This window comes from Hyalella azteca, unplaced genomic scaffold (genome assembly GCF_000764305.2).
Source record: "Hyalella azteca isolate HAZT.00-mixed unplaced genomic scaffold, Hazt_2.0.2 contig16374, whole genome shotgun sequence".
Taxonomy (NCBI): Eukaryota; Metazoa; Arthropoda; class Malacostraca; order Amphipoda; family Hyalellidae; genus Hyalella; species Hyalella azteca.
The window spans coordinates 61,577-81,620 of record NW_025946198.1 but is presented as its reverse complement, the minus strand read 5'-3'; the positions used below and the strand labels follow the sequence as shown (position 1 = coordinate 81,620).

Sequence of the window (20,044 nt, the reverse complement as noted above, 5' to 3'; positions counted from 1 at the left end):
AATGATATAGAGTATGATAATTTAATTCGGAGAGATATCATATAGTACAGTTACTACAGTACACAGTTCTTAGATTCTTAAAGAATAAAGCCTTGAAGGCTAGAGCAAAAGTCTTTCATCAAAGACAAAAAGACTTTTCATTTGTTATCTCGATACCGGACCCGCGGACCGGAAGTGACTACTCAGTACTCACTACGGTTTGAAAACCTCGTTTCTAGTCTACTTTTTTCGTCATATGCAATAAATATTTTCACATTCATAGAGGCGTTCATTCATAACAGCCTTCCAATTCTTCTAGATTTTGAGAAATAAAAAAATTGTTGCGCTAGTTCCATCATTCCCAAAGTCCCATCTAACCCAACCCACGCCCTACACTGATAATTCGAACATAAACAAACCGAATATAATGCGGAAACGGACAACATCTACTGATCATCGAACGACTAACTCGATTTCACGCAGGTTCTAATCAAGACAAATTACGTTCAAAAACCAGAACACGAGCGTAGTCCTCCTTTATAAATCTAAATTACCTAATTTACGAGTATCTTCCACTCAAGGTATTGATTCTTGAAAAAGAAAAGGGCATTAGTCATAGCATTTCAAACGGCCGTTCAGCGAAGTGGAAATCCAACTATGTATATCTGTCTCTAAGCTAGCGCACGTTCCTAGATATGTAATGTAAATGCATATAAATGTGTTAGCGATTGATAGCGACATTAGACTTATACATATATCTATTTTGAGATAAGTAGCAGGACTGCATGTCATGTTATTCAAAGATTGTCTTGCTGAATGTTTGAGCAGTTTGGGACCAATTTTAATAACAGCTTTTCCACATAACTTTGTCAAATTATAACCGATCTTAATCAAATAAATGCGAATCCATTTATTCAAAATACGCTTCAACGAGAGATGTCAGAAATATTTTGACTTTGACGGGTTGAGGTGTTGAAGGCCTTATTAGAGGCCTGTTCACCAAAACCATTTTGTTCCTCCTTATTTTTAATTAGCATGCAAAACGCTCATTTTTAGCCCCTTTCCACACCCAACTAACTTTGCGTTTAGCGCGCTTCGTGAATGTCGCGTTGGAAAATTAGGATGTTGCGTGAGGTCCGTTCCTTTGGCCTGTATACGACACCTGTAATTTTTAGTGACCACCGTTCTATGCTCCCCCGGAGCTCAATCGTTTTCGTACTTCGGTAGTTACTGAACCCGGATTTGTCAATTGGCGCCTGCATTTTTGGCAACCTGCAATTCCCCTACATGGCACCTGCAATTCACCCTTCACCCTTTTTGGCACCTGCAATTCATTAAAGATGCGGCAACTGATCCTTGCAATAAGTTTTTAATTGAACTTGGACGTTCCACGAGATATCGTTTTGACTTAAAATTGCACACCTCGTCAGAGCGTATTGTCAAAAGAGCGTATAGTGTGGAAAAAGATCTCGGAGTTTATGTCGACAAGGAGCTGAAATTTTCTAAGCATGTTGAAACGCAAGCTAACACATCCAACAAACTTCTTGGACTAATCAGACGCTCATACGAGTTCCTAGATGCAGAAGCGATGAAGCAGTTGTTTGTTGCTGTCGTGCGCCCGAACCTGGAGTTTGGAAACGTCGTGTGGTCACCGAAATTTGAAAAGGACAAAAATTTAGTAGAGAGTGTTCAAAGACGCGCAACAAGGATAGTTCCGGGCTTGAAAGGCAAGTCCTATGAGGAAAGATTAAAGATTATGAAGCTTCCAAGCCTCCATTATCGACGTCTGCGTGGGGACCTCATTGAAGTATACAAATATACTCATGGCTTATACAAGGTCCCAGAAGGATTACTAGAATTTGAAACAAGAACCAACACCAGGGGCCACGGCTATAAACTAAAAAAACAGCGTTGGAACACATCCATGCGACAACATTTCTTCTCGCTTCGAGTCACCGACATGTGGAACAGCCTCCCTGATAGCATCGTTGAAGCTCCGAGTATGAACATCTTCAAAAACAGACTAGACGAAGCTATGCAGGAGCATATGTTCAGTCTTAAAATGCCTAGCAAATTACGGAGCAGGCAATAAGTCCAGCAGCTATCTCAATCAATCGTCAGTCATGGAAAGATCGGGTTCCAAAGGCCGGATCCCTTGTGAATCAAGTCACGAAAAGTTCAAGAATCGGCAACAGGCCATGGGCCTATGTCTTCAACGCCGACACTTCTATTCTATTCTATTCTATACAAGGTCCCCGAAGGATTACTAGAATTTGCAACAAGAACCAACACCAGGGGCCACGGCTATAAGCTAAAAAACCTGCGCTGCAACTTCTCAGCGACAAAATTTCTTCTCGCTTCGAATCACCGACATGTGCAACAGCCTCCCCGATGACATCGTTGGCGCTCCAAGTATGAACGCGCTCAAGAACAGACTAGATTAAGCTATGGAAAAATATATGTTCAGATTTGAAATGCCTAGCTCCTTATCGAACCCTGTGGAAGTCTATTTGCTACTTGAAACTATCGTCAGTCATGAAAAGATCTGGTCAAAAGACACGATATTAGATCTTCTGTGAACAAGGCACGAAAAGATCAAGAATCGGCGAAAGGCCACAGCAGGCCAACGCTTCAGCGCCGACATCACTATGTTATGTTATGTTAATATAATTATATCCTCATTCGTACTTTAGAAGCGCGTAAACTTCGATATTCACTGGTATATATTTGGACAACAGAGCTTACAACTGTCACTGAATTTACTTACTAAATATTTTAAAGTGAACTCCAATTCCGGTGCGCCATATTAAAAAAAATTCGTTATTGTATTCTGTTCCCCGTAACATTAAAAGTAAAAATATTTGAAGACCCGAGGCGTTGAAGAAAAAAATTCGAACTAACGTGCACACGTCGGGATATAATCATCAAGGCTAAGACACAATGTGCCTTCGAAAAAAGTAATCTGCGTGTATTTACACAGACCATACGAGAGACAAAAAGGGCAACTAATACAGGGACTCTAGGTATAATTATTTATATTATTTTCGATCTCTAGGTCAGCATTGATGCGCACTAATCTCTTTTTTACCACGTTTTTCTTATTACTTATTACCACGTTTTTCTTAGCTCGCTTTCGTGTCCGTCTGTCTGTGATGATCAAATCTTGCAATCGATATTTCACCAACTTTCCCGCTAGCTAGCGCTCTGAAACATTTAGGGAAGCTCAGCTCCCGATGACAATACAATAATCAATAATTTGTTGCACGTTTCCAGGCGTATTTATTCAATGAAATGCGTGGAATTTATTCAATTGGTGCATGAAATGAAATGAAATTACTTGCACCAGTGTATCCCCTCGAATACAATTTTCTACAGAACTTCGAAAAGAATTTTCTTTCGTGCATTTGCGTGGCCAACTGAAATAAAATGAATATTATGTAGGACTAAAAAGGAGAAAATAAAATACCTAAAAAAACTTTTCAAAAAAACACGTTTTTCTTGTGGACTAAAAAGTAAAAAATAAATTATGGCTCGCCCCAAAAAACGTGGGTCGGGCAGATTGGTGAACGTACAGCCCGACCCACGTTTTTTGGGGCGAGCCATAATTTATTTTCTACTTTTTAGTCCACAAGAAAAACGTGTTTTTTTAAGTTTTTTTAAGTATTTTATTCCTCCTAGAGTGTCAACAGATGAGTAGAGCAAGCCCCGCGCTCAAGAAGAGTAGACCGACAATCAGGAAGCTAATTATGAAACTATCTCTCATTGATATAACTTGCTCTAAAATGAAAGAAAGTCTGTCAGGCAGGCGTGACACTGTCACATTAATCCAAAGAAGAGGTAAACCGCGGCCACGCAGCTCTTCGTACTACTCCTCATCAGGCACTTGCAAGTTAACTTGCAGTGCAATTGATCCATTGACGGGAACGTTGAGAGGTACGAAAACATCTAGTCTATTCGGGTTGGATTTTGGCAATTAGAGGCAAGGCTTTCGAAATTTTAAATCCGGATTGGTAGACACAGGTTACTTGTCGCGCTCAGTGGTCAGGGCTGTAGATGAGTTTCTATCGTTGAGATCGTGCAGGCTAGAGAAGTCCTTTTTAATTTTGTTATCTGAACTTGTGTTAGAAATCAAATTTGTCCCACTAATATTACCTCCATTGCTGATAGCCGAGCCATTTGTAGTACTTGTTTAAATCTAAATTTATTAGGTCGTCAAATTCATCTAGTCTTCATTCAAAAACGTTGACATGCCGGGTAATTTTTCTTTGGTTTCACGTTTTTTCTTGGTTATCCATCTTTCGCTAATGCTTGGTACATGGCAACGCATTTCGAAATTTTCTAATCAATTTCAGTGCACTGTTTATCAATTAGAGGCTCTGTGACGTATAGATGATATTTTTGTAAATATTCCTCAAGAACGCTAATCCACTCATTTTCCCGTGCAAGCTCAAGCCACCAGAATCTTTAGTTTACATAAGTTTTAGTTCTCGAAAAGACTGCATCCACAGATGCTTCTCTTCTGATGAACTTGAGGCTGCTCAATCCTGGCAAGAAATATTCGTCTGGAGTTGAACACATTATGGGCAAGCGAATGTGCGGGAGGTCATTTATGAAGGCATATAGTTCGTGCGATGTAACAACTTTCTCGCCATAGTCTACATGTAGTTGATTTGTATTTAAACAAACTCTTGTATTTGTGCGATGCTTTTCTAGGTCTCGATATCCAAGTCAGCGTCTTAGACGATTTCTCTGAGTGATTCCATGCTTTACTACAGCGACCATGGGCCGAATTAACAGAGCGTTATTCGACGGTTTGAAATGGAGCATCGTTAGATCATTACGTGCCTTCTTGTCCAATACTTCAGTTAGCTAGTTTTCCGCGATGAAAGAAGTAATGGCGTCATCAATTTAGGATTTCACTAGCCATTTTATTATGTCCACGTTCGTATACTCGGCTGTCAAGTTTTATTACTTCTGTACAATTATTTTGGTATTTTGAAATTGTAGGTTAAATCCCACAGGCGACGTAGAGGAAACTTTAAGGACCCAGTCGAATCTTGCACGCAGTTTTTTGTATCTTATCGTTCAACTGGCATTTTCTGGATGTCAGGTCTCTGGGTGATGTTGAGGACAACCGGTTCAACCAACGTAAAGAAATGAAGGGTCACAGCTAATAATAATAATAATCACAACTGCTTCTACTCCGTTCAGATATCCTAGGTAAGATGACAAATCGAGAATTGATTTGGCGTTTCTTGTGTTAACTGAGTCATAGAGTTCGTTCAGTTTTTTATCGGATATTTCTTTCAAGATGGTGTCGCATAGAAAAAATGTCGCTATCATGGCTACTCCCACGAACACGTAGACCAGCCCGCAGTAGCAATTACTGCCCATAATTTTTTAATTCTGCATGAACCTTTTTCTTAAAAAAACAGCCAATCAAAGGACTTTGCACGTATCAGCTCAACTTTCAGAGCTCAACGCATTTGTTGTAATGTAACTGAAACTCAGTTTCTGGGAACTTGATGGATTTTTAATTTTGGCGTAGTGCTCTTTATTCGCGATACGTCAATAGGCTTGGCGCACTTCATCACAAAGAACTAAATAGTTAATTTGGTTTCGAATCATATTATTGTCCTAGACCAAAAATAATGCAGAAGGCATTTATTCGTTCATCTTCGTATAGTCCGAAAAAGTTGTTCATAAAGTTCGATTATAAATGCTTTTTATTAATATTTTGCTTGCGCAATGTCTTGCTATGCTGCAGGCGTGGACAGATAGAAAAGAAGGTTCCCAGTTGACATTTATAGCTACGTTACGAATATACATTATTTATCATCAAGTAAATGAAAGTGTTGCAAGCATTAAGATTGAAATTTTGAAATTTCAGACTCATAAATTTATTTATTTATATGCCTGAAATATTATAACTTGAGAATCAGCGATCACGAATGTATCAACTGACAAGAATTTCCAAGATTCCTAATGATAACCATGCTGCTGAACGGATAAATTTAAGATTTGTTTCAAAAGTGAATTTCAGAATAGGATCATGTTTTATGTGAGAATTAATGAATATTATAGGAGAATCTATGAATGACCAAATTTTCCAAAATCGTAATGAGCAATGTCGATCAAATCATGAAGCAATATTATGTCAAATTTGAAGTTGAAACTAACTTTAACTCTGTTGAATACATTTTATCTCTTTAATGAATATTGGCTGAACATATTTTGGGGTTATGAAATGAAGACTATTTGAATTTGCACATATCTCGAGAAAACATTTAATTTGGTATTTCTCATGGAACTGTCAACTCTCCTTTTAAACTGAAATTGACATGAAATTCAGGGCATGGGTGTAACTCGCGCAAGTAACTATGATACGAGAAAGCCTTCTGGTTACGATGCAGTATTTAAATGCGCGTATTTCGATTTTCCTCAGATTTGAAAATTTGAAAACTTGAAGATCGAATAACTTTACGCCTTCTTGATAAAATTCGAAATAGTTCGCAATCCGTGGTTATTCTTCTATTGCCCCAGCATTGATACGTGTCCAGCAATGGACTGCTGCAGAGATGACCGGGAGTGTTGTGAAGGAGATATTCTCTTGTGCCAGCATCACTGCGTCAGAAACCCTACTAGACGAGGTCAAGATTTGAAGCTCTCGAACGGCAATGCTTGCTGCGGAGATCAAGCTTAATTTTGTTCTCCAAGTCGAGATTACAAATTTGAGTGTCCCGACCAGTGTGGGTGTCAGAGAGTTAAAGTAAGAGTGAGTTGTACCTGCAGTAAAAATGAAGCATCGAAGTAAGGAAACTGCAAGTGCAATCAGGCGGGCAATGTGCCATTCCGAGATTGTTAATGCCATGCAAAAATCCCGAGGAAAAATAGTGGAGAATCAACGGCTGCGTTGCTGCTTAAGCAGCAAAATTACTTGGAAGAGAACGCTAAATTGTAGAGGGAAAATTGTCGCCATGTAATCAAACCATCGGATTAAGAAGGAAAAGGTGAACTGGAGAAGAAGAGATGGGTTGCGGAACATCTGGATTATAGCTACCGGCGTAGGCTGCAGGAGCAAGAGAAACATCACAAGAAAATTGTTCTGTATCAAGACGAAATGATCCAAATGTTGTTGTAATCAAATAGGGAAAAGCAGGAAAAGCTAGGAAAAACTTTTTAGCTTATCAGTGATTTAGAAACTGATCTTCGAGCTGCCAATAGTGAGTAGCAGAGGTTGCGATAGAATTAGAAAATAATGCAAAATGATTCAACGAATGCGGCCCAAGCTCAAAAAATAGTGGAACTCGAGAACGCTTTGCACTATCGCAAAGTAATCAACGAGTTGGTTGTGAATAGGCAAATGACGACCTTGAAAGCGGAAAGAGAGAGAAGATTGATACAAATGGGATAAATGGAAAACTTGCTCAGAGCTCTGGAATAAATAGAACACGAACTAGATGAGTAAAAGTTTTAAAATGGTGTTCTGACAGAAAATTTAAGATCATCAAAAGATCTATTCGATAAGAAATTAACTGATATGAATAATCAGAAAGAAGATGAAGTTTGGAAATTGAAGTAAATTATCAAAGACCTAGAAGATCAAAAGTTTTTCATGGAACGATAGGAAAAACGTGCAGGTATCGCACTTTAAGACGCATAGAGTGAAGGATAGAAACTCTAAGAACGGTTAAATGAGCTGCAATTGCAACAAAAAAAGTTGAGTGGCCAGCTACTGGAGTCATAGGAGAAGAATGAGCTTTTGATCAAACAGAACCGAGCTGCTGCTGAAGAAAATGCAACCCCCTAAGTCGAAATAAAACGTCTGTAAAAAAATCTTGCCGAAGTTGTAAAATACTAAGATTAAAACTAGGAATACAAGGATAAAATATCAATTCTGGAAAGTAAGATAGAGGACAGCGAGAAAATATATCATAATCAACGTCAATGGTAGCAGGACCAAATATAAATTCTGGAGCGCAAGATGGAGGATGACGCAAAAAAATATCATGACCAATACCAGGACTAAATATAAATTCTGGAGCGAAAGATTGAAGAAGATACCACACGGCAGAAGGTTACTATTCAAGAATATTCCGACAAAATTAGTGCATTAGAACACAAGTTGGCACAAGACGGCAATTATTATCAAGATAAAAAAGAACTTTTGTCTAAAATCTCAAAGATGAAGCAATAGTAAGCGGAAGACTAGTGTGTTATCTAAGAAGCTAATAAAAAACTTGGTCAACAACTTGTACTGATGGAGTAAGCCAAGTCCAAATTTGAGCACCTACAGCAACAATATGATGTGCTGCTCAACATGCACAGTGACTGTATGGAGTAAATTATGTAGCTAGAAGCGGAAAATAAAACTCTTTTGGAGTAATGTGAACTGCATGAGGCAAATTCGCTGCGAATGGTGCAATAACTAGAAGCTCTTTAGCAATAAATGCTTTGCCTGTAGGATGATAGTGACGCGGCGAAAGCCAAACTAGTGGAACGCGTTAGCAGTCTTGAGCGTCAGCTTGCACTCCAGCATGAGGAGTATCGACGGGTTGAGAAGTAACTATTAGACCAGCATGATGACCAGAATAATGAAACTTTATCAAGCTAAGCAGTTCAAACTAGGGAAGATGATCGTTACAGAAAATTACAGAAGGACTTTGAAGAGCTAGAATCCGCAGCAGTAGAAAAAGATAAGCTGATAAAGCGTTTGAAGGATCAAATTTGGAATCTTTAATCTGAGGTTAAGGCTGTTAAAAACGAATAATAATTTTTGAAGGAGTCAAGAAAACATTGTATTGCAGAATCGGATGAATAATAGTCTAATGAAAACTACCATGAACTGCTTGAAAAGCTGAAGGCCTTGTAAGAAGATCATGCGCTTATGATAAAAAATCAGGAGAAGCAAAAGAAGCTGATTGTGAACAACCGGGAAACGGATCGAAATACTCAACACGCCTTTGATTCTTTGGTCAGGGAAAACAAGCGCCTTACTCTCTGTAATGAAGATATTTAAGCCAAATTCTAAGATCTATTGTTTCAAAACAACACACTATTGTAGGAGCGAGAAGATCTATACGAAAAATGCGAAAACCTGGAAAAGGAACAACAATTATCAGACAAGAAAAACCGAGAGTATAACTAGAAGGCAAATTACTTCGAGGAGCTGGATGGATACGTGAAAGATTTGGAAGATCGATTTTAAATTCTTCAAACGATGTATAAAGAGCTGAAGCATGAGCACTCGCTTTGCCAGTCTAAAGAGGATCGCCAGCGAGAAGAGAAAGCAAGGACACGAATTATCAAGGAAATGTAAAAGTAACTTGTCATCACTGAACAAAATCTCCCGTCGAAAAACCGTGAAATAGAACGACTTCAGAAATAATGTAATAAATATGAGTAGAATGGTCTTATGCGACGCGAATCTGAAGAGTCTATCGAACTAAACAACGCTGCTGAAAGACACGATATCCGCGACGATGGAGAGTGTTCAACAGAGCCAATGTTAATAACGTACTGCCCTGCAAGCTGCCATGAAAACTTCGGTCATTTCTATCTCTGCTAGGATCCTTCATGCCCTTATCAGGGAAAATTCTACTCCTGTCGGCACTGTGGGCACAGTCTCCATCAATGTCACTCGCAGTGACTGAATGAAAACTGAATTTGGATCCACTCTTCATGAATTAGCGGTGGTGAAAAGTACCTCCGGTACGATAATTCTGCACTAAATGAAAATTGTAATATTTGAGGACAGAAACAGTAGTCCTAGGTGTAGAATTAAAATGGAAGCAATATCGATACATGAAACCTCACAGCGCATTTGTTCCAAGTCGCGAGGGGATTCGGCACGTTGAGCTCAGTCAAATTTATGTATTTATGAGTATACAGTAAAAAAAAATAGATGTATTGTTTTAGCAGATGGTCAAACAACAGTTACAACTTCGTGAGTTGATGATTTAATATATTTGTCGAGTTCCAATAAAGGATTCTTATGTTCCATGTGTTTATTTTTTACTAAAAATGAATGGTCAATTATGACTTTTAAAGAATGAATGCAGGAGTTCTATCTTACCTTTTGATAAGTAAATTTTCTTCTTAGCAAGTGCAGTGAACGTCTCGCTCATGGTTGAACTAGTATCAACCATGGTTTTTCCGGTGTCTTTCACTCTCATGTTGTCGTAGCACCGAAATCAGTAGGACGTCTCGGACAAATTTACGGCTGGACCCGCGGACGTCTCGGACAAATTTACGGCCGGACCCGCGGCCGGACTCCAAACTGGGAGCGCAGCCGTGTACCACCAATTTTGTGCACCAATAAGCCCTGAATCGAACGCCTTGGATCTCTCCGGACATCCACCAATCAGCCGTGAATCACTCGGCTTTGTCTTCCTCCGGCCTCGCGTAGAACCTGCCGTGCACCACCAGGCCGCGGATCGAATCTGACTTCCGGGCATCGTTAAATTACGTAATTTTACGTTCGCCGCATCTGAGGTTAGGTTTCAGATAGCATAGTTCTGTTCCAAAATTTATCGTCCTTCGACAAGTGGCCGTTCGACCGAGGACTGGTTCGACCCACGGCCTAGAGTAGATACGAACGGCTTGAAGTGTTGAAGGCTACGTTCCGGAAGGCAGGAATCATGATGGTTCATAACATCCAGGGCAGTGGTGGTCTTCGGCAGGCGACCCGGTTGAACCATGCCTGCAGCCTGTTCAGTTCACTAACTGCACTTAGTCACTATACCTAGAATTACGCCCTGCTGATGGAGACGTGGCTGTAAGGGAGGAGGGAAGGGTGTGAATAGACTTTGAATGAGTGTGTTATTCATGAATTGCGATGAGGGTGTAACTGGGTGTTAAGGAAACTGGGAGTCCCTGTCTCCCTGAGCGGGCTGGACTGGTCCTTGATGGTAATTGGTAAACTATAAAGTTATGCTAAAAATAGGTCGAGGGCGTCATTTTATTCCCTGGAAGATGCTCGGGTGTGAGCTTTGCGGACTGCGGATTGCGGAAGGCTTTTACTGCCCATAATTGTCTAATTCTTACCTAGAAGGGGACTTAGAATAGAAGTGTCGGCGTTGAAGACATAGGCCCATGGCCTGTTGCCGATTCTTGAACTTTTCGTGACTTGATTCACAAGGGATCCGGCCTTTTGAACCCGATCTTTCCATAACTGACGATTGATTCTTCTTCTTTTCGGGGTGTCTACACTGGGTAGACTTAAAGCCACTGACGATTGATTGAGATAGCTGCTGGACTTATTGCCTGCTCCGTAATTTGCTAGGCATTTTAAGACTGAACATATGCTCCTGCTGGCATAGCTTCGTGCCTTCGTCTAGACGGTCTGTTTTTGAAGATGTTCATACTCGGAGCTTCAACGATGCTATCAGGGAGGCTGTTTCACATGTCGGTGACTCGAAGCAAGAAGAAATGTTGTCGCATGGATGTGTTCCAACGCTGTTTTTTTAGTTTATAGCCGTGGCCCCTGGTGTTGGTTCTTGTTTCAAATTCTAGTAATCCTTCTGGGACCTTGTATAAGCCATGTGGAATACTGTTCAAGTCCTCTTCAGTAAATACGCTACTGAAAAAATGATTAAGTACGTTGGCTTTGCCCTCATCAGAGGATATCTTTCGCTGATCTACTTTCAAATCAGAAATTCTTCTTTGAGTAACATCATGGATGAACCCAGACTGCGACCCTGGCTCTGCCTAAAGTCCCGCAGAATGGAGTGTGCTGCCGCTCGACTCAGAATTGGACATGCCGGTGTCAGAAGCCATCGACATAGATTCAACATGAGCGACTCTGATCAATGTGCTTATTGTGCTACGTGCACGGTGCAACACTGTGGAAACGATTGAGCACTACTTGCTGCATTGTCAGCGGTATGCACAGCCCAAACAAGAGCTGAAAACTAATTTAAGATGTATAAATGTACAATTTTCTTTGCGTGAACTTTTGGGGGGAGGGAACTATGATGCTGATGTACAAAGGAAAATCTTCCAATTTTTGATACGGTAGTATACATTTTGAAGTCAGGTAGGGTTAGCGAACTTTAGACAGGTGAGTGAGGTGACCAAAATGGAAATGTTGCTTACATGTATGTATAAGTGTGTATGTGTGTGTAGTATATATTTATATGTATATGTATGTATGTATGTGCAGGCATGGAATACCTATATCCACTTGGCGAGCCGCGACTGAATTTTTCAAGCCGTGGTTTTATGGATTTGCGAGCCGTGAATCCATTTCTTTGAGCCATGATTCCATTTCTTTGAGCCATGATTCCATTTCACTGAGCTGTGAATTCTATATCTTGGCCATGAAAAGCCATTTATGAGGCACAAACTTATTTACCAAGTCCATGCATATGTTACTCCAAATATTTAATTTTACCCTAAAACAGTCAAATGGCAACAATAAAAATGGTCTTTACTGTAAGTTGAGCATGTGTTAATGCAGTCTGACCGCTTTGACATGACCACAACTATGCACGATCTTCAACAAAACGTTTAGTTGATTTGTTTACATTACGATGTTTATGTTTTTTCTGCAGGATATTTTGGCGGGAATGGTAAAACAATGTGGATTGCGCAAGTTGAAAAATTTATGAAATGACATGTTTGCAATTTTCCAATCAAACAAAAATTTATGACATTCAAGCCGCAAGATTTCATACCTACTGAAATTATATGATATTAGAGCCGCGATATTTCAGACAAAAATAAGACTTTTCCAGCCCTGTGTATGTGCATGCCATGGTCAGGAAGATGTGCCAGGTGCGCGGGAATTTATATTGTCATTTTACCGACCTGCACGGTGCGCCGTACTATGCCGGTAAAAAAATGCGCCGTGCGCCGACAGCGCCGTACTTTTAGAAAGCTAAAATAGTTTAAATATGGACGCGCTGCAATGCAAATTACGTAATCACACTGACCGTACACACAAACGTGTATCCGCATAAGCTCTAATCGCGCCGCTCTGAAGGCAATTCATATAAATAATAATATAATCCACGCCTACGCTGGAGGAAGTTCAAACTTCAGAGGTGGAACTAAATGCAGTAAATTTGCAGTAAGTCAGAAAATACCAGAAAAATACCAGATTTAGGCATATATACCAGATCTAGAATATTCATACCAGACACCTTTTGAAAATACCAGATTTGTGAAATCTGGTATAGAAATATACCATCTGGCAATGCTGGTTCAGCGTTACTTGAAATCATCTACAGACGATGTTGCCATTCCATTCAGATGAAAACTGCGTGTCTGTGTCTAAATCAGAACTGTGTCGGACGGCTCTGCGGCCCGCGCCGAGTGCTGCGCGGCGCGGAATCGATGACCGTGATTTGCACGAACGCCTGCGCGAAAAAAATATAATTAGATTGATTTACGCGAGAAATTTCCCTGTTTATATACATCTTCCTGAGTGTGGTGTGCATGTATGCACATGCATCACCCAAATTATCGTACTTGTATTAGTTTACCCAATTTAACAATCAATTATTATGCCAAGTTCTATAAGCAATGACTCTTGCTTTCTGATATTTTTTTCATGTTATGTGTAACTTTTCTCTTACACGCTGTCATGCCCAACCATCACGTCCACTGACCTTTTATAAGCAAGAATAAAGTGGATTGACTTCCATGCCAAGAGGTCCAAAACTGCAGAAGCTCTCAGGCCCAACGGTCATCCTTGCGGTAGTGGTTGTCCTGTGGCTTTAAGTCCACCCAGCGTGGACACCCGGAAAAGAAGAAGAAGAAGAATGTCTAATTCTTTCCATTTGCTCTGATACAATAACTGCTGACCTTCAGTCTGCCTTAATCCCAAACTCTTGGAAGTTGGCCTTGATTGTCCCTATACCTAAACCAGCCAAAAGCTTGACCTCAGTTTTATCCTACAGACCAATCTCACTATAATGTCGTGCATAGGCAAAGTGCTAAAGTCCCTGATAAACAAAAGACTGAGCTTTTTTCTGGATCAGAGGGGTTCTTTTAGAGCATCTCAGGGAGGGTTTTGCCGTCGGCTTGCTGCTGTCGACCAAGTGGCACTGTGGCAAGGCTGGAAGCTGCAATCTGTACTGCACTGGCCACCAGGTCAGCTCTGGGGGTGGTATTCTGTGATCTTTCAAATGCATTCAGCAGAGTTTGGCACACATGACAGGTCTGCTGTACAAGCTTTGCCAGTGTGGAGTGCGAGGTAAACTGCTGAGATGGATACGTGCCTATCTTACGGGCCGCTCATTTCAAGTGCAGTTGGAAAGCGAGACCTTGTCTACAAGACATATCAGGTCTGGCGTCCCTCAACTTCTCAAGGAGCTATTCTCTCACCGCTCTTGTTTAATGTAATGATGAGAGACCTTCCATCAGTGCAGGGAGTGGGTGTGGCAGACTATGACGATGACGTTACTTTTTTTTACCAGCAGCCACGACATTGCTACAGCTACAGAGAGAATGCAGTCACAACTGGACACATTCTATACTTGGACCAAACAGTGGGGACTGACCTTAAACCTAGCCAAAACTAAATGCATGCTGTTCACCAACAAACAAGTCAATGCATTCCCATTGTCCTTAGATGGCTGTGTCCTGGAGTTTGTTAAACAGTACAGATACTTAGGTGTGGTTCTTGATGCACCACAGCTAAGATGGGAACCGCACATCAATGCTCTTAAATTAAATTGTATCCCAATTGTAAACCTACTACAGCCTATCTCCAGGGTGCAGAAGGTGGAAGCAGCATCGCCAATATATGGGTTTTTAAGCCCAAAGCATCACCAACCATTTTCAAAATGCGTCGCCGGGTAATTTTTGATGAAAAGCCATTTACGCTTAGACTCTGAGTAATGAAAAACTATTTACAAGCCGCGAACTTATTTACAAGGTTGCATGCACATGTTACCTCAAATAACTAATTTTACCCTAAAAACAGCCCGATTGTACAGCAACTGTCAACTGAACATGTGATGATGCAGTCTGAATGTCTGATTGCTCTAATGTGACCGCAACTACATTTTGTTTACATTTTTTTGGCAGGAACTCATTGCAACCAATTTCCGGACAAGCTTTACTGCATCCTGATCCATCCAACGTACCAGAAACCTTACTTTTTTTCTAAATAGTTGGCCGAAGACTGATAAATATATTAAATGCAAGAATTACAATCTAAATGTGTCGGCAAGACCTTCTGAAGGTGTAAATTTTGCTACTGAAGCGTCACCAAAGATCTTGCAATATTCATCCACTCTGCACAGTGGACTATGCCCCTGACAGACACCTATAAAAACAAATGCCTCATTCTTGATATTTAGTATGCTGCAATTTTAAAAGAGGAATGTTAAACACAAATGTGTATTACACAAGTAGAGCCCCATTCAGTAAACCAATATACATTTTTTACAGTGTCAACTCTTTCAGCACTAGAAATTAAAGACGGCTCGGACATATTTACGGCCAGACTTGTGTCTGGTCTCTCAGCCGGTCACACGGCCAATCTCCAAATTCAGTGACCAAGGAATATTTCCCAAACTAATGAACGCAGCTCAATAAAACTTGGTACACATATTCATTGGGACCTAATGGTGATGATTAGCTTGTGAAAAACTTTTAAATTTCACCTTCGTTTGGGAGTTGTATGGAGATACGGGCCAAAATTCGCAGTGATCAAAGAATTTCTTCCAAACTACTGAACATATTCAAACAAAATTTTGAATATAAGTTCCTAATTACCAAATGGTGATTTTAAGCTTGTGAAAATTTATTTGATTTGGAGTCATGTTCTACACATGTTGTGTACAAATCGTCAAAAAAACATACAAACTTCTGACTTTGACTTTGCGGACTGCCACCTCCCAACTGCCCCTTTTTTCCTCACCCCCCCCCCAGATCTTTCCACCGCCCACAGGGGGGCAATATTGCCCACTTTGGGAACCACTGTAGTATATTACCTATATCATCTCTGACATTGAAGAATAGGCCTGGTCCCTTGTTAGGCCTGTTGCCAATTCTTGTACTTTACATGACTTGTACAGTGCTCACTGATCCAGAAACTGGCCTTTCGACCCAATCATTTAAACTGATGTTGGTTTAACATCATCACTGGGACTAAAGTGACTGGACCTCTACAAGTTCTGTAGGGTGCCAATGCATTTCCATAAAGAATATATGTTCTTGCATAGCTTTGTCTGAATATTTAAGGTTTCCATTATAATAATTGTCATACTTTTGTTTTAAATCCATGTTAAACTGTTAAATGTACAAATAAATGTAGAATGCATGTGTATTGTGTAATGTCTTGGGCATGAATTGGTTTTGTACCACACTAACCACAGCTAAATTATTATTGACCTTTTTTCCAGACAAAAGCTTGTAGTGCATTGCCTCAAATTTAACATAATGAAACTCATCACACATAATATGCTGTCAAGCAAAACCATCAAGGGCGTTGTTTATGGATACCCTCTTATAATTAGGGTAAGCTGGAAGTACATCTCACTTCAACATGAAGGCCATTTATAGCTCTTTGTAGATCTACTTTATTAGTTGATCCTCAGAACTCATGAAATTAGTGTGCAATAACAATGGAATTTTTTAAAATATTATTCATTTTTGTTTCTAACATAAACCAATGTAGGACTATAAGTGTAATGTTCATATAAATTTCAGATTTGAAATTACCAATGCCTTAATATTGTCCTTGTATCAATACACAATAGTCTGCATAAATTTTGCTACAACTTCAGTATTAATTGATAAATCATACTTGAAATTCATTATTTTTTGTTAATTATATTATTGTATTTTTTGCATGACCAATTTATGATATCATTTTGATGAATTTCCAATGTAAACCATTGAAATATATTGGCTCAAGAATTGTTTGCTAAAAACTCTATGTGTTGCAGGCATCTCAGGTACTGACAAAAGATGTTGATTTCAACCCAGAGTTCATACAGCGCATGATCCCCAAGTTGGACTGGTCTGCTCTGAAATTTGCAGCAAAATGTGTATGTATTATTTTCTTATAATATTCTCTTTCCTTTGACTGGGGATTGAGAACTATGTACAGTTAACTGAAGTTTGGCATGGTGAGTGTGGGAAAGAAAGACAGGGCACCATTTGCACAAACCATAATCAAGTTCTCAGAGTGAAAATTTTCCAGGGTTCACTGTCCCTTCTTCTTAATGTTGCTTTATTGCTATGCATTTACATCATGTAAATAGCTATTATAGCTTTGATTAACTTCTTTTTAGCGCATTTTCTCATTTATGGAAAAAATGCAGTATTGTGCTTGCCATGTCCGTCTGTCTGTCCGTGACCTCAAGTTTTCGTTGACGAGAAAATGCGCTCTCTGTCACACACTGCAGTGAGTTCTGAGTTATATTTTTAGCTTAATATTCTGGTTCTAATTGAAGGAACAAATCCTGATAGGTCAGCAGTTGAAAACAATGCCTGCATTTCTCTGACTACTTCCTTAATCCTGATTCCAGGCCTTATTCTGTCCAAAGTTAGAAACTTTCTTCATTAATAAGAATATTCATAAGTTTTGCAATGGGGTCCTGAGTTACTACTGTTTAGAACTGAACAAAAAACTTTTCATGTCAGACATGATCAGCCCAACTAGTTTTTTATACAAAATTAATTAGAAATTTAATTTTGTGACTTTTGTAACTTTGTGCTTGCAGCCTTTTGCCATCCAGCTCTCTATTTCATTATTTTCTGAGCTATATACATTTACTTTATTAGTCATGTATGATTGACAACTGAGAGGAATTACCCTACACAGTCAATATAATTATTTTATTTGAAGCAGCTCCATCATTTGTCTGTTTACTTAACTTTTTTTATTATCGTGCAGGTAGGGCATGAAGAAGATCTACCGGATGAGCCTCCTGCCAACATGGCAGACGAAGACGTTCTGAAGAGAATACACCACGTGGTCATGGAGGTAGGCTTTTGTTGACAAACAATACAAATATCCTTGTATTTGTTTATCGTCTTCTAGGCTGATAATTTGAACTTTTCATTCGTAATTTCTTCAGGTTTCCATGCCTTTCAAGTTATCTTCTAAGGCCGTGTTTACACCATACTGCCGGGCCAATGTCAAATGTCAGTCACGGTAAGGTCCAATATTCTTCAATGCATTTCCATAGAAGCATGCACACCGTGAGCATGGCAGCTGCCATCTATGGCTAGTGTGAATGCTTCAATAGAAAAGCATTGAAGAATATTGTACTGGACCGTATCTGGTACTACGTCTGGCACGTTGCCCGTCAGTATAGTGTGAACACAGCCCAACCGAGCAGTAAATAAATATTTAAATGTTTACACTGGTCGAATAAACTCTTAAGTTCAGCAACTAATAATCACCAACTTTTTATAAAAAAAATCATGCCTATAGATGTTTCTGTTGGATTGGTTTTGCTAGCGACTTATTCCTTGCATCCTCAAACTATGATTGCATGTCTCGCTCATATCCCATAGCCGAGCATAAGTCATTTTTCTACGAACAACGCAAATGGTTACCTTGAAAACATAAGAAACCATCTGAAGAACCAATCATAAGATGGCTTCATCAGAAGCAGTATTTTCTTCCAATTGTATTTATTATTTTACTACTGTTGTAATATTTGAATATTCACCGCATTTAATTAATTCATGCAACAGCATTGAAACTTATATACTACACACCCTTGTGCGAGTTGTTAAAAATCTATGGCAGGCGTCAAAGTATCCTCGCTGGTCCACAATAATTACATTTATGTGAAGTGAAAGAGATCTTTTCACCGCAGCTGAAGAGATGCTGTGCGCGTCTCCCGGCCCAGTTTGTTCATTTCGTCACATAGTTTCTGGGATTTTGACCGTGTATTTATCTTGTGAAATTAGATTTTAATTTTAGGGCTTTGGGCGTAATACGACAGAATCATCTAATTTCTCTAAGTTAGGCATTGAATGAGACAAGGTATCGTTGCTAGAGCAATAGCTAAGCTTCAATGTTATTCATTATTAAACATTAAACCCACTGGTTTGATAGCCGTCATGTAGGTTTCACCTGAGTCAGGATATTTGGGTGCTGAAATGAATTGTTCTTTCGTTTGCTCACGCAAAAGAAAGTTTCTATGTCTTAGTTATTATAGGTTATAGAATATGTTGTCTGCTTGCAGGTCGATGTCGTGGATGGCTTTTTGGAATGTCCAGAGACGAAGCGGCAGTTCCCCATCACCAACGGCATCCCCAATATGTTACTTAATGAAAATGACGTCTAACTTAGTCTGGGATTTCATTTCTCCATTTACCTTTATCGCTGCACTTTTATTTGGCATGTTTTTTAGTTAGTTTTCTTACTTTAACTATTATTGTGTGTGCCGAATACCGACGCGCAATAAAAATAAATTGTATTCTATGTCATCTTCGAGCATTTGATTGCTTCGAGCTTGTGTTAATCTTGATCAAGCGCCAAAATGATTTAATTTTTCACATCTGAACCAGAATAAACCTTTTAATGTCAACTAAAATCGCAGAAAATTCACCAACTGACTAAGTTTTATCTATTGTTAATTTATTTCATGCTCATGGTAGTTTCCTTTAGCCAATATTTGCTTTGGCTTAGTGGTGCTCGAGATAAATGAGACACTGCATGACAGGCGGTCACAACCACTGATTTAAACCTAGAATGCTACAGCATTTTTTAAATTACATACATTTTAGATTTTTCCACTACATAAGAGGTACGCGCATCAAATACCGTAACTAATCGTTGCATGAACCAAAAATGGATGTGTGTGTGAAATTTTACGGAAAGGAAATCTGGATTTTTCATTTACGCTCGCATTACAACATTTTCAACTTAGTCATAGTTATGCTATTGATACGAAATTTTGCGAGCTTACTCACGTCGTGAGATTTGAGTCGCTTCAGTTTTTGAGTTTCGTTTTTAGATGTGGAAGCTAATATTTTCGCGTTTGACAACTTTACGATCATTCCACCTCATGCGATTATAGCAATTATCTAAAAGAAAATATGGGAAAATCATGCATTTTTCAGTGAATGTATCGAATCAAATCAT

At 39.4% G+C, this 20,044-nt stretch overlaps 1 protein-coding gene across 1 annotated transcript; it reads left to right on the top strand.

The window, feature by feature from the left end:
• Positions 1-3,062: 3,062 nt before the first annotated feature.
• LOC108681621 (multifunctional methyltransferase subunit TRM112-like protein) lies at positions 3,063-19,248 on the top strand. The gene is made up of 5 exons (XM_018170671.2): positions 3,063-3,078; positions 16,337-16,452; positions 16,884-16,985; positions 17,837-17,926; positions 19,143-19,248. The coding sequence occupies exons 2-5, from the start codon at positions 16,375-16,377 to the stop codon at positions 19,242-19,244; spliced, it is 372 nt and encodes a 123-aa protein (XP_018026160.1). The 5' UTR covers positions 3,063-3,078; positions 16,337-16,374; the 3' UTR covers positions 19,245-19,248.
• The last annotated feature ends 796 nt before the right edge of the window (positions 19,249-20,044 follow it).